Genomic DNA, 16134 nt, shown 5'->3' with positions numbered 1-16134 from the left:
AGCTATTTTTTATAGTTACGAGATCTACCATACCTTGTCGAATTCATACACGTTGGTGTACGTTTGCGATTTGCCTGTTCTGCACACAGGAGATGGCGGCTTTGGTGCTTTATGACCAAGTGGTCGCCAAGATCGTCCCGGGGTCCGTGTCATACGTGATGTGTTCAAGTTGTCGTCTGTTTTGTGCAGCACAAAATATGTACATAAACTCGAAAACATTATGCGGTCTTTTTAAGTGGAAGGTTTTGTAGGGAAATAAATTAAGAATACACCCGGGGTTGCATGGCGGTTGTTGCAACACATAGCTTGCAACCGGTATTTACAAAACTATACTGAAAATAAAACCTCAAGCAACGACACGGTGATAGCCGCTAAATGATAAATACAAACAAAAACGGTAGTAAATAGGAAAACCTGAGTGCGATAGCAACAACCAAAGTTCTATGCTGGTTTGTATCATACGAAACGGAAAGAGAGAACACCATACAATCCTCAGGTGTGTTCTCCAAGTTGGCAGTGAAGCATTTCCATAATTTTCAAATTAAGAACATCATAAAAATAATATGTCTTCATAAAAAAAGCTGACAACTGCATCGCCACTTGGGATACATTCTGTGTGTGCTTTGTTTCTGTGTCAAACTTTCTTTCTCTTTCATTCTTCCTCGTTCTTACGAAAGAAAAGCAAACAAAAATGTGTTCTGGTTATTGCATCAAACCTGGAATGCATCCGTCACATTTGTTGCACTGTGCGGTCGCGAGTTTGTTCTGTACTCTTCGTGTCGTTTTTTTTTCCAGTGTTGAACACTGTAAAAAAAGTTGCAGCAAACATGATGATGTTGCACAGTGGTTCCATAAAGCGTTCATCGTACTTTTTTACCAGTGCAAATTTTGTAAACTTCCATATCACTTCCTCAAGTCGGCTGAAATGGTGCTTTATTTGTTTTTCTCCAACACAATCCAAGGTGTTTTCCTGTTTGAAAAGCACACTCGTCATCGCGAAACCAACCAGAACGGAGCGCATCGAATTTGGGACCCGATAGCAATAGGTGCCCGGCTCTCAAGGCACACGATTGCGGTGCATAAAATCTAGGATGAAAACGCATTAAAAGCTCGCCAAGTGTGCCATGATTTGAATTTCAACACGTTGGCCACATCGTCATGGCCGCCATCGCAGATCGCCCAGTGAACTTTGCATTTATTTGCATCTGCAAAATTGTGCATCTTTTCCGCCAACTCATCGGTTGTTATGAGTCAAAAGATACGCGCGGAGATTGCAATTAAAATGAGGATTTTTGTCTATTATTTGCACAATGCACGCCGGATTGAAGCAAAGCGCGGGTTGCTTCTTCTGCAGTTTAGTTTTTAAAACATTTAGAAGTTGGCAACACTTCATTCATTTGAAACTATTTTCTCTAAGGAATAACTCAACTCATGGACTTAAACAAAACCTTAAGTGATCCACTTGTATTATAATTGTGGCACTCATTTACATGATCAGGGTGACCACTCAAATCCCATTTTCGAATTCCCTACCGATAGAATTCAAATAATGGCATTTCTACCGAAAGCAAAACCTGTTTAAAAAAAGTTACCATCAAAACTTTTTTTTTAAATTCATTTGAAAAATATCACTACTTTACAAAATATGACACTTTTGTAAACATTCGAAAACAACCTTATTTTTTATAATATTTCAAAAAAAGAAGCCTTTATAATTTCATTTAAAAAAAACAGGCCTAAAGTTTATGTATTTCGTAGTTTCCTGAAAAAAAATGTCAGAAGGTAAGGTGTTTTGAGTTTTAAAAGAGAAATATAGAAATGCTTAAAACATGATTGCAGTTTTTTCAACATTTCAAAAGAATAAAGAAATCATGTAAAAATATGTTTTTATCAAGTTAAATTAAGCACCAAGGTTTGCTAAATATAAAAAAAACATGTTTTTCAATTTAATTACTTTTTAAATGAGTTTTTTTTTATTTCACTTGAAATAGAAGGTTAAGTTTTTCTTATAAATTAAAATCCAGATTCACTGCATTTTTTAAACGACTACCTAAAAATAATGGAGTGGATATTTCCAAAATGCTACGAGTCACGTAGCCTAGTGGTAACGCTTCCACCTTGTAAGCGGTAGATCGGGGTTCAAATCCCGGCTTGGACCAACACAACTGGTGATCTTTTCCCTTCTGGATTCGATTGCTTAGTAAAGGGAAGGTAGTGCATCGTCACAAGCTGGACCTTATCAACGACACCTTAGGAAGGCGACCTATGGAATGTTAACATCAACCTTAACATGTTAACATTAGTTGAGTTAGAAACTGCCACTGAATCCGCTTTGTAAATGCCGGCCCCGATACTCTTCAAGGGTGTTCTCCTCAGGAACTGGGAAAGATTTACTTTTTTTTTTTAAAAGATGTAGTTTAAAAAGATTTACTACAAAAAAACTATTGTCAAACACAAGTTGGAATTATTTAAAAAAATTGCAATTAAGCAAAACAATTTCACAACTCATGAAATTTTACCTCTTGTGTCAGAATGAAATGGGACAGATTTTTATTTTTTTTATTAATTAACAGATTTTGACATATTTTTGACCAAGTTTATCAAGTACCAATTACGGGGAAAACTAAAAAAAAATTAAAAGCAGTTTTTTAAAGTGTTCTCTTACACAGAAAAAAAATGATGGTAATATTCATCAGGAAATGGTGACAGATTTTGTGTCGAAAAAAATGTGTAATATTACATCAAGAATTGATGAATATTCATCAGTTTTTGATGAACATTCATCAGGTTCGCATTTTTACACATTTTTGATATAATATTAGTCAAAAAAGAGGTAATATTCAACCTACCAAATTTTTATTCTTGCAAAATTGAACTTTTTTTTCTGTGTACATTTTTTATGATTTAAGTAAAAAATAATCAATTCTTTTGATAAATGCATAAACTATTATGAAAATCTGGGCAAAATCCATGTCATCGTAATCAAACGGAATCAATTTGAATTTTTATTTTTTTAATAGCCTTTCCATGAGATATACTGCAGTTCTATACATTATTGTGCCATGTCATTTTTGGACGATTTTTACATTTTTATTTTTAGTTTGTCGTATACTTTAAGAAAAACACTTAAAATCTGGTACTTTGTTCGGAAACTCATTGAAAACAACATCAAGTCTGTTTGTCCCATCGTTAAACTTCTACGCATAATTGTCCCACCAAGTATTTTCTCATACGGAATCAATAGTTTTATGAAGCATTATGTCGTGTTTACCTGTTGTTTAGCAAGAAGATCACAAAAAGAGTGATAAACTGCTAACTGGGGCGATTAGGGACACATAGGGCGAATAGGAACCCACGGGACAATTATGCGTAGAAACACATAAATCGATCGAAAAATTTCAATCGCGTTTTTCTCAGTTGCCCTTTTTCGAACAAGGGACAATTATGCGTAGAACGGCAAATTGGTAAAAGAAATCGGAGATTGAAATTAAGTGCTCAAAACAAATTGAGAATAATTGACTTCAAAAAAAAATTTCATGATTTTTGCCAAATTTCCGACTTTTCGACTTGAGTGGCCACTATGGTGACAAGAAAAATTTAAAATTTTGGGAAATCTTAAGAGATACCTTGATACCTCTTAATTACCGTTTTATGTTAGCAGATCCTCAAACTTAATGTCTCATCTAAAATGTGTTCTTCACTATTAGCTTGGCCTAGAAAACATTTCTTTCTGATTTTTGCCAGATCTTCAAAATTAATGTTTTTGCTTACATTTTGCATATTAGTCTGGACTTCGGATTCCAAATTCAACCAAATTAAACACTTGTTTTAAAGGATTTCTGTCGCAATCATGTCGTCTTTGATGTTTCAAGTGATGGATTAGCACAGTTTAGAATAAATACGTTGCTCATACAACACCACACCGGTCAGTACAGAGTTTTGTATGAACAAATGCGACCTCGTGTGTTCTGTACGTGGTACGTGTCGTATCTACAGTAGCAGCAGCGAAACAGCTTAGTTATACACAGTATGTGGAACCGATGCCGATAAACACCAGCATCATCGTCTCGACACACTTTTTTACTGGCTGCCTTCCGTTAATGATTGTCGTCATCTTAACTCAAGTCTCCACATCAGCGCAACTGTTTGAACAAGTGCGCGCTGAATAATAATAAAAACGAACCTTCCAAGACCCACAAACGGTTACAGGGTCTAGCAGTTCCTGCCTTACCGACCGTCCGATGGAATCGATTTTTTAACGACTTCCAGTTAAAGAATGATCGCTTTAATTGAACAATCTTTAAAAATATGACTGCCACCGCGAGTGTTGGTAATCAAGCTGACATTTCCACTCGCCAACAGCAATAGAATCTGACGGTTTTGTGTATGCAAAACTGAAAGTGGCCGCGTCATTGAGAACCTCATCATCGTAGCAGGCGGCATAGAAGAATTCTCACACCTGACCGAACGCTGGGAAGGGAATTATTAGCTTCATATTCATTTTAATTGTCCATTTATCTTCTTCGGGGCCTCCTAGCAGCTCATAAAGTCTCCAACCGTCTGCACCGGGGAGTTTTTATTTGCCAACACTGAACGATCCTGGCTCATTTGGCGTGAACGGTTTCCTAATGATGGCAGTGATGCCATACTATTAAAAGTACACTTACCAATAAGGGTGAATCCTTCGCGATCTGAAACAAGTTAAAAACAAATTATTAGTAAAATTAAAGTAGACCAGTCAAAAAATCTGGACACACTGGTCCCCCATTCTGACAGTTTGGGTACACTTCTAATGCAGCTCAACGCCTACTAGGTCTATTTGTTACTTTGTAGCCCCGTAAGGTAAATCTGCAAGGTGAATCGTGCACCTGCAAGCCTGCAAACCTATTCCGGCAGCTCCGGCAGGTTTATGATTGATGACGACGCCAAATCTTAGTGGGGTGACGAGCCCCGAGAATCGATCCGAAACCATCAATAAAAATCAATTTATTGCCCCACCACTAAAGGGTGGTTTGCCACCCTGGAGGTTTGCATACTTGTGCGCAGGCACGTTCTGTGCAGCATTAAAGCGATGGACGCCATTTTGTTTTTTTTTGTTCTTTAAGCGCATGCGCAGGTTTTCCTTGAAGCGAATTGAGCGTTTTACTTTTTGTTAGAATCGAATTTTCGAACCTAAGAAAATTAGTCGAAAAATATCAAAACAAACAAAATGGCGTCATCTGTCAAAATCGAGAACAACCAAGATGGCGAATTGCGCTAATGCAAAATTTGTCCCACCAAGAAGGTGGGAAATTCGCTTCGCTGATTGGCTAACCGCAGGAAAATAGGTTATCTCGACCGGACGTCGTCACCGGATTGGCCACATGTGGTGCGCACTAGGCGACAATCATGGTGGCCAGCTTGCACCACACCGTGGTTTGCAATCACACGTGTGACCTGAACGGTAATCGGAACCATGATGCGGAACGAATGTTAGGGTAGATTAGAACAACTTTTCTGATGGAACATGTTGCTTTCAATGTGGGATACAAACTTTTAGAACGGCACAAATAATGTCCACTTCTTGATTTGTAAGGTTTGTTCAATTTTGTTACTTTAGTATTCGTCTTGTCGCCTGAATTTGGTTGATTTTTGGATCTCTATACCAAAGGCCTTGTTATGTAAATTATCGAATATCCGGAGTATTTGTACATTCATAGCTTAAAATGGTTTCGATTCATGACGGCCGTCTTGAGAGGAAAGTTGGAGAAACAGTCAAAGCGTAAATTTTGGAGCCGGACTTCCGGGGCACAGTTCGATGACCTAGTTTTAGTTGTTTCTTTGGAAAAGCCCATCTGACTCATCCTTATCCATGAGTTTTAAACAGTGTTACACCCAAATCAACGATCACTGCCATTTATGGCGACTTCCACGTATTTTTCATGAATTTTAGCTGTACTGGCATTATATGTCTCTCAACAACCACCAAACGATTGTAGTCCAGAAATAAAGCGAAGGACTTTCATGGAAAACAGTTTTTGTGAAATCTCGCAACTGTGCTTTTTTACACCAAACTCTCGACAAAAAGAAAAGAGAGATTCTTAAATTTTTCTTAAATTGTAATTTTTGTATTTTTTAATCCGACTGAAACTTTTTTGGTGCCTTCGGTATGCCCAAAGAAGCCATTTTGCTTCATTAGTTTGTCCATATAATTTTCCATACAAATTTGGCAGCTGGCCATACAAAAATGATGTATGAAAATTCATAAATCTGTACCATTTGAAGGATTTTTTTGATCCATTTGGTGTCTTCGGCAAAGTTGTAGGTATGGATATGGACTACACTAAAAAAATGATGCACGGTAAAAAAAAATTGGTGATTTTTTATTTAACTTTTTGTCACTAAAACTTGATTTGCAAAATACACTATTTTTATTTTTTTTTTTTTTTGATATGTTTTAGAGGACATCAAATGCCAACTTTTCAGAAATTTCCAGGTTGTGCAAAAAATCTTTGAGCGAGTTATGAATTTTTGAATCAATACTGATTTTTTCAAAAATCAAAAAATTGGTCGCAAAAATTTTTCAACTTCATTTTTTGATGTAAAATCAAATTTGCAATCAAAAAGTACTTTAGTAAAATTTTGGTAAAGTGCACCGTTTTCAAATTAACTCAAGTGACTTTTTTGAAAATAGTCGCAGTTTTTCATTTTTTTAAAATTAGTGCACATGTTTGCCCACTTTTGACTAACATTTTAAAAAGGCGTAATATTGAATGTTTGGCCCTTTTGAAATGTTAGTCTTGGTTTAACAATTTTGAAAATATTTTTTTCGAAAAGATCGAAAAATTTCACGAATGTTTCATATTATAACATTGAAAATCGAACCATTAGTTGCTGAGATATCGACATTAGAAAATGGTGTGTTGTTTGGGTGGGACTTAGAAAACATCAATTTTCCTGTTTTTAAACCTTTGCATGGCAATATCTCAGCAACTAAGGGTCGTATCAACAAAGTTCAAAAATGCGAATTTTCGAGAATTTTCTCAGCTTTTCAAAAATATTTTTTTCAAAAGTGGGCAAACATGTGCACTAATTAAAAAAAATGAAAAACTGCGACTATTTTCAAAAAAGTCACCTAAAAATGGATTTAACTTGAAAACGGTGCACTTTATCAAAATTTTACTAATGTACTTTTTGATTGCAAACTTGATTTTACATCAAAAAATGAAGTTGAAAAATTTTTGCGACCAATTTTTTGATTTTTTTGAAAAAATCAGTTATGATTCAAAAATTCATAACTCGCTCAAAGATTTTTTGCACAACCTGGAAATTTCTGAAAAGTTGGCATTTGATGTCCTCTAAAACATATCAAAAAATAAAAAAATAAAAAAAGTGTTTTTTTGCAAATCAAGTTTTACTGACAGAAAGTTAAATAAAAAATCACCAAAATTTTTTTTTACCGTGCATCATTTTTTTTCAGTGAAGTCCATATCCATACCTACAATTTTACCGAAGACACCAAATCGATGAAAAAATTTCTTCAAAAGATACAGATTTTTGAATTTTTATACATCATTTTTGTATGGCCAGCTGCCAAATTTGTATGGAAAATTATATGGACAAACTAATGATGCAAAATGGCTTCTTTGGGCATACCGAAGGCACTAAAAAGTTTCAGTCGGATTAAAAAATACAAAAAAATCGAATGACCGAAATCTGAAAGATTTGCTCATCTGTAAAAAAATGTTGGTGCAAAAGCTCTGCCTGATGTGTACCGTTAAAACAAGATAAAGAAAGAAAAAAAAATGTTCTTGATTCGATTATCCGAAGTCCCATACAAACCTTCGGATAATCGAACTTCTGATAATCGAGGCTTCGGATAATCGTGTCTGAACTGTATTTTGCCGAATGAGAGAGGTCATCTACCAATTATCACCTTTACGCATGACTGTTTATTTGTTCCGACCGACAAACCTGGTACAGGAAGGAAAAAAAACCAGGTACCTCATCCAGTTTTGTTACATTTCTTTCGTCGTGTCCAGAAGACCACAAGTTAGGGCCGGCCTTCCTTCCTTGACCAAAGTAGGCTGCCGGAGGTTTGGTTCGCGCTATCTCGAAGACGACGAGGACGGTGTAAGCAAACAAAGTGGTCGAGAAGGAAACACACTAAAATCATATTTGTTGTTGAGAAACGGTGAGGTTATGGTTCGCGGCGGGGACCGGAATAAGGGCGCGGAGCTTGGCCGTTACCCCACGGTTTTAGGGTCTACACACATGGTGGGTAGAGGTGAAAGAGGGGCATTCAGCAGACCGCAGCGTTGTACAATTAGAGGCAGCAAAGGTGGTTTAAATTAAGTGTGGAATTTGGTTGTAAAATATTGGAAATTGTTTGAAGAGAGCCGATGTGCGGTTGTCGTCGGTTGCACCTTAACCTAAAAAAACGCAATGCACGGCAGTGTCGCCATCTAGTAGGCCATTTAGCGAGCGCGCGAGCGATGACAGCCGAACAAGGGCGTCTATCTGGTGCTTCCAAAAACAACACACTGAGCCGTAATTGCTTTTAGCGCAAAGATCGCGATGCACTGCAACGTGCAGGCCTGGCTTTAAATCAAGCCATAAATCACATAATTACGTGTTTAGAGAGCTGCAGTCAGAAGGATGTCCAAGACGGCACAAAACAGGAGGAGATTCGACCTGATCTGACAAATGCTCCTCCATCAATAACAAGTAATTGACTGTAGCAGCATGGTGGTTGCTGACAGAGACAAGTAGACTTCATTGTCGAGCACTGTATTGCCTCTCAACAAGCTCAAGTATTTTTCAGGGTTCCACATCCGTTGATCTGTGGTTCAAACCTCGTTCACGCGAAGACCTTGCTCACCTGACGCTTCAGGAACATCCCATCGATATCCCGCGCGGCAGCTGCTGTTAACCTAATGTTCAGGGGCCTCGTCCGTCATGCCAAGCAGGCTGGCAGCCAGGCCGCGGCCATTAATTTATCAACACCATCAACACAAACACGCAAAGTGAATGGCTTAATTCGCGCCACCACCGGCTGACTAACCTGACGGTTGCGGGGCCCCTGAGGACATCTTGAAGAGCAACCGAGGCGTAAATTAAATCAAAATCACTCAACACAACATTCAATTAGCGGTGTTTATGCTCGGCGCGGGTCTCGGCAGATCCTGCGGTGTTTTGCGGAGTGACGGCTTATAAGGAGTTTCCACCCGCAGGGAACAACTTATGCCGAACCGCGTAGTAGGCCAGTGCAGAAGGGGGCTTCAAGTGTTTGTGGAACATGATGGGATGTTCGCACAGGTGGCCATGCGATTTGTCACAGCATGTCGGATAAGATTGCAACTGTCGCTGTTGTTATTTGTTTATCGATTGGAAGGATTGCTCAAAACAGAGTCTTCATCGAATGCTTTACGGAATTTGTTGTTAGAGTCGAGTCTTAACAGTCGCTAAATCTTCAGACACCGGACGCAGTCCTGTTCATGTTTTGCATGTTTTACTCATTAGAAGCCCCGCAGCACCGTATCGCAAGTTGCGCCAACTTGACACGTCCGCCTTTAATTGCTCATTTGCCTTCGCAAGTTCGCACACTGACCAATCTCGCCGCACTGACATTTGCGGTTGACAATCGACTCGGAAAATACTCGCAACGGCTGCTTTGACTGTCCACAACCCTGTCAGAACATTACCTTCCCCAAACCCTCCATAACCACGTACGTGCGCGATTATTGTGCAACCTTCAACCTTCTTGGCCAGGGCAGCAGCACCGCCTACTACCTTCTAAAAGCTTACGGCGACAAGTGTGCACGATAGCCGCGCAAGAGACGCTTTGTCTTCCCTGGCCACAGTCAACAGTTCAGTGCCTAAGCTATGTCTCTTGGATGAATATGGCTATGAATGCGCATTGATAGCGCGCACACACCGGCATTTTCTCAAGCCAAGTTGTGTGTGTACTACTTCAAGTTCTCCGTGAAGACGCGCCGAGTTGGAAGAATTCACGCGCTTGTTGGCCACATTAGCCCCTGGAACCAATGCCTAATTAATATAAGTATGCTAATTGAGTGTACATCGTCGCGCAGTGTTGAGGTACTGCGGTTTGCGGACTTCAACACAGCGAACCCCCTCGAGAACTGCTGTAGTGAGCCTCCATAGCTGATTCATCAATTCTGGACAGAACTTGACACCGCGTGCTCAACTGCTGCGCGGTCTACCAAGTAATTTAGAAGCAAAACAAAACAGGAAAGTCCCAATTTCGGAGCAGGTCTCGTGATTCCGTCATAATTCTAGAATTTTGCTAAACAATACCTCAAACTCATATAGAAAGCCCTGATCTAGGTACTCATTACCCACACACTCACACACAGTAGGCCGATAAATCATCGTCACATGCTGACCACAACCCGGCAAGTCAGATACAGAAGTGGGGGGACAAACGGAAAGCCGCATCAGTAGCATCAAAGTAGGCGGTGAGCTTATTTTCCGCTTCGGTGGAGCCTAAATTCTGGCGGCTTCTATGCAACACCCCGACTCTCTGTCTCTCTATTCTACATGATTGAATTATAACAGTCTAATGTGGTACAGCAAAAAATGCCGAATAACAGGTGGGTGATCATGACTATGGGCCGCTATGCCACCTTCTGGGATAATCGTCGACGAAGCTTTACCTCAAAGAGGCGGGTGAAACGGCATGACCGGTGGACGAAAATTCAGACAGGTTCTACAAATATAGTTAAAAAATCTAATCAAAAGTAGAATATGCAAACCGCAGACTGCTGGGCTGCTAGAGTTTTCAAAAAAATCAAATCTCCTAAACGGCTAAACCAATTTTAGTACGCTACGTTTCATAAGTAAGGTCATTTGAATTCAGCACATTACTTGAACATAAAGTAACATGCGTCTCCAGTTAAAATGTACTGGGAGCTCATTTTGATGGAGAAGCATGGTACTCTGGGTTCGAAACCCGATATTTAAAAAACATACCTCAGAAACTTATAACACTTAACCCCGGTGGTTGATCACTTTTTTTGGTTTGACACTTTTTGCCTTCCTCACCTTACTGAGGAAAGGCTATAGAATCACTCGAAAAATGAACTTTTTAATTAGACCTCCTAGACCTACCGTCATTTATACATATCGACTCAGAATCACCAGCTGAGCAAATGTCTGTGTGTTTGGCTGTATGTAGACATGTGTACCGAATCAATGTCACTGGAATATCTCGTCACTGACTGAGCCGATTTTAACCGTACTGGCCTCATATAGTGAGATATAGTAAAGCACATCAAAAGTTATGCTTAAAAAACTGCTGCATACAAATTTCACAATTTGTAAAAAGGGTGGTTTTTGCATGAAAACCTGCCATATGATATATTTTTAGAAAAGTTCTGAAATGACCTTTCTTGTGGATTAAGAATTTTCAAGATATGACTTACCTATCTGAAATAACAAGCAGTTTAAAACATGGTCTGAATTTACATAACCTCAAATGGTCGGGTCTGATTCAAGGATCTGACACGCATGCAGTTTTCTCAAGTCACCGCCAGAGGCGCTGTCAATATTGTTTACGTGTGGTTTTTGAAAAGGTCGTATAAAATACATACATAATTATTTTTTAATATTATTTTTTTTGTAAGTTTTCACGATCTTTTGCATATATACACCCAAAGGAAAAATATATCTCAAAATCTGCAACAGTGGATTTGCTGCAGAAAATGTCATATTTTATAACATTTTTTGCAGCAAGCCCCTAGATCATTTTTGCCCGCGTGTAAACATTTCAGTGATCTGCAGTTCTCACCAACACATATAACGCTGGCCCGTCCCCGAGCAACACTCCAAAGAGAAGCATATGTTGGTGCTCTTTCACTCACTTTACATCAAGCGTCCATGGCGCGGTGGTAGCGTGTCGGATTAATAACCAAGAAATTGGTGGTTCAATCCTCGTTCAGATAAGGGTTTTTTTTTGTGAAATACAACCAAAAAGCCGTCGGTAATGTCGATAATTGTCGGTAACGGGCAAAAATGTCATACCCCTATATCGCAAAAAATGCATGAGGACAGTTTTCATGCAGATTCTGATATACTTTCATGCCGCCATGCATCACAATCATGCGATCGCCGTTTGGGTGTATATTTGAGATAATTACAAGTATTACTTAAATTTCTCCACATTTAACAATTCTAATATCAAAATATTTCAAAGTTTTACTTTATCATCCAAGCAATATATCACAATACACTAAACTAAAAATGAAATAGATTTAATTCCTTGAAACAACATAAATTACGTTTGAATCTTCCTGACCATTGGTTTAAAATAAATTGCGCTATTAAAATTCTCTCTGAATTTCCATCGAAAAAGTTTAAAACTAGTTTTAATTGAACACCAAAAAGGTGATATGCCAACATAAGGTGCTTAATGGAATTAAATCCCCAAATTCCAGTCCAGGATTAAATCTGGAGTTTTTTTTTTTTTTTGAAAAGGTCCAATAAACCAAATTTTCAGTTTTTGCTTTTTGGGTGTTTTTAATACCCCTGACTCAAGGCGGTTTCAAAAACACCCAAAAAGCAAAAACTGGAAATTTGGTTTATTGGACCTTTTCAAAAAAAAAAAAACTCCAGTAATGTAAATCATTTTAATCTAATCTAATCTAAAACAAACGCAGCCAGTCCGATGAAAGCATGCTGGAAAGTCTTGTGATTAGATTACGCCCAAGCACTTTTCTTGTCAATATTAATAATTGCAGTACATCCGAGAACACCCGAAAATGTATTGCAAAAATTAATGCGGCCAGCCCTACTACGTTGTGTTTACCGCAGAGAGGATTCTGAGAACGGATCACATTTCACAGAATCTACAGGGGAGGAAGGATGCGTGGACATACCGTACCAAACGCTCCAATTTATGATAGCATTAGTTGTGTAGAATGTGTCAAGTGTGATGATATATGATATTACAATAAATAAAATGTATAAATAATATAATATAAAATAAAAATATGTAATTGGAAAGTCCTCACCGAGTTCCTTGATGATGATCCTTCAATGATACTGAGCACTATGTTGCACCACCGAAAAATTAGCTTAACAGTGACCCACTAAGCTTCGTTATTTCTCACGCTTTTCTATTGATTGCAAAACATTCAACAAAATATCACAAAAAATGAAAAAACAATAACCCCTTGTACAGAAACAAGATCGCGTCGCTTTAACTTGCATCCAAGTTACGACAAAAACTTCTGTGCAACTCATGCCTATTGAAAAAATTGTATTCGGAACGACGGAAACTGAAACGCCGCCGCATCGAATGTCAAAAGAATGAAAATCAAAATGAAAACATTCGCCAAAAAACATCTTATTCTGAGGATAAATCGTAATACTGGGCAAAAACTTTACTTGATTCATAAAGCATGAAGCACAAACTCAATGCTTAACACTAAAATAATACTGAAATGTCACGAAAACATTGAAAAAATCGAATCGAAATTAAGAACACTAAACGAACAAACCGACCCGTTTCGTATGCACGGAAAAAACACCAGGATTAAATGTAAATCTTTTTAAAGAAAAAAATAAACTAAAAAGTTTATTTTTTGTAAATTATGACCGATGCGCATACGACCTTTTCAAACGCTACGCGCCATAAACTTGGTTCGATCTTGGTTCGATTTTGACTTCACTCGTCTTGTAATGTGAATGACAGTCGTGTCGCAGCCGTGGTCTGATCGTCACGAAAAAGCCGTGTAGAGGGATGCCAATTTCCTCAAAGGCGGTGTCTGTATAATCTTGACAAAAAGTCTGTAAGTAGTCTGTTTTTTTTTTACTCATCACTTATTTTTATTGGGACCTCTTAGGTGCTGCGATCACGTTAGGGGAGATCCATAAATTATGTGGCAAATTTAGGGGGGTTGGAATCACTCTATAAATGAGAGGAAGGCACCAATCACTTAAAGGTGGAAAAGAGACGAACTGTCACGTGTAAAAGAAGTGTCAAACTAACAAGTGACCCCGTTCGTTTGAGAACTGTTGGTGTCAAACCATTGATGGATATTTACCAGGTTTGGTTATTTTAAGTAAAACACCCTGAACAATCATAGAAAAAGCTTCAGCTGTGAGATCGTTTGTCCCGAGACATTTAAATCAGCAAACAAAGTTTTCATTTGATCTGAAAGCGTATTCATGTTTTTAAAGGGACCATCCATAAACCACGTGGAAAGTTTTTTAGTTTAGGAAACACTGATCTAAAGACTATTTTATTCTGAGCAGCAAAACACTGCTTTCAAATTGCATGTTCCATAATTGTGGGATGTTATTGTGCCTTGCACAATTGTGGAACACCTGAATTTAACTGAATTTATTTTCACAAAAAAGTTATCAGACCATTCATAAACCATATCTTAGTTTGAATTTCGTTGCACTGAAAGTCATTATTTTGTAAATATTATGTACTCATGGAGAGAATCATGGCACGCCAGCACATATATGAATTGGTGAGAACTACAGATATTTTTTTGAGTCTTGTTATTTTTCCGAAATTAAAAATACAAAAAACTGCTGCCAGTCAAAATAATTATGGTTTTCAATACACATTCATTTCTAACACAAAAGAGTGAAAGAAGTGCAACATAATCAGAAAAAAAAAATTAAAAAGCGTATCACCTCAGTACATTTTTGTACGAGTACGCAACATATGACATCGAATTAAATTTATTCAAATCACGAACCGGTAATAAAATTAACTTCTTCGATGTGCATTCACTATTTATTGACGTTGTTTTTTTTATCGAGTCCACACGTCGCCGTCGGCGGCTTCGACCCCAGAGAGCAATCGCAAACCGTTTTGTGTCACCAGCTTTGCGTTTCCATATGTTTTCCATTTTCGCCACCATCACGGTTTAAATAGACAAGACGAAACTCACGGGGCATAATGATATGCGTGTGCCATCGTCTGGCAATGGAAAAAAATAGCATAAAATAAACGCCAGTCTTTTTTCTATACTCAGCTTCTAAGGCTAAAACTGCTTAACCGACGCGCGTACAAGAAACCATGTGAAGCAATTAGTTATGGTCGACACATTTGGAAAAAATAGGGGAGGAAAGATTTTTGAAATAATTTTTTCACAGGAAAAACTTAGGCTAATATTGCGATCAAAACAGAAGATTTGTTTTAAAAAAAATGTAATAATAAAAAACGGTTTTGCCCAAGGCACACCTTTTCTCAGCCCAAATTTCCCCTAAAATCCCACGGACCAAGTCAGCCGCTGGAAAACCCCCGTCGTCGAACACTATGCGTTGTGTTGTGGTGCGGGTGCAAACAGCCACAGACAACAGCGCGGCAACCAACAACCGGTGGCGGACGTCATTATCTGCCACCTTTTAAAATGAAATTATAATTTACATGCTTTCGACGCGGTTCTTAATTCTGCCACCGATAGAGACACTGAGAAAAAGTTGGTGGGAAAATTTATGAAATTATTGTAAAAGCAATACTTAAAGCATTTGTCACTTAATAACAAATTATAATATAAAAAAAATTGCTCACTTTTTGAAACTTCAGATGGTTTGACGTTGAAACAGTTTCACTAGCTCACAATGTATAAGAAAAACACAATTATGCAAAACGCTTGCATCAAACCAGCACTTTTTGTACCACAAACGACAATATTCACACACAACTCACGAATGCGTAATTAATGCAGGTGGTTTTGCCTATTTATACCTTTTCTCTGCCCAAAAGAAGATCCCCTATACTAGGTAGGGAAAACTACGTTTTTCCCTCGATCCCGTTTGACAACGCCAACCGCCAATCGATCCCGAAAGCCGTTTCACCGCGATAAGATAGCAGGATATTTACCAGGCTTTAAATGTTCCCTTCTGCTAATCAGGGAAAAGGGGAAAATTTACCATGGGATAAAGGCACTTGACGGAAAACTGATAGCTAAAATCGATATGTTTATCAGAACTTATAACAAACGGAAAAAAAGTTGCTGAAGCCTTTTTGAATATAGTTTGTTAATGTATTTGACATGTACAATGTATTTCATTTTGTTTTTAATTGTTTAGAATAATGCAACTTGTTAGCAAAAAAAAACTAAAATAAAATAAGTCAAGAAAGTTAGTTCCTTTTAAAAGTTATATCTA

General features: G+C 38.0%; 1 protein-coding gene across 2 annotated transcripts in view; it reads right to left on the bottom strand.

Moving 5' to 3' along the window:
- Positions 1–16134, bottom strand: part of LOC120427396 (thyroid receptor-interacting protein 11) — a 55281-nt gene that overhangs the window by 21168 nt on the left and 17979 nt on the right. Inside the window, exon 3 of one of the 2 annotated variants that reach the window (XM_039592247.2) lies at positions 4668–4691. The exons of the other annotated variant lie outside the window; for it this stretch is intronic. Coding sequence (XP_039448181.1) covers positions 4668–4691 — 24 coding nt within the window. The remainder of the gene's footprint in view (positions 1–4667; positions 4692–16134) is intronic. 2 annotated transcript variants of the gene reach the window in all.

This window comes from Culex pipiens, chromosome 1, assembly GCF_016801865.2.
Source record: "Culex pipiens pallens isolate TS chromosome 1, TS_CPP_V2, whole genome shotgun sequence".
NCBI lineage: Eukaryota > Metazoa > Arthropoda > Insecta > Diptera > Culicidae > Culex > Culex pipiens.
This window is presented reverse-complemented; position numbering and strand designations above follow the sequence as displayed.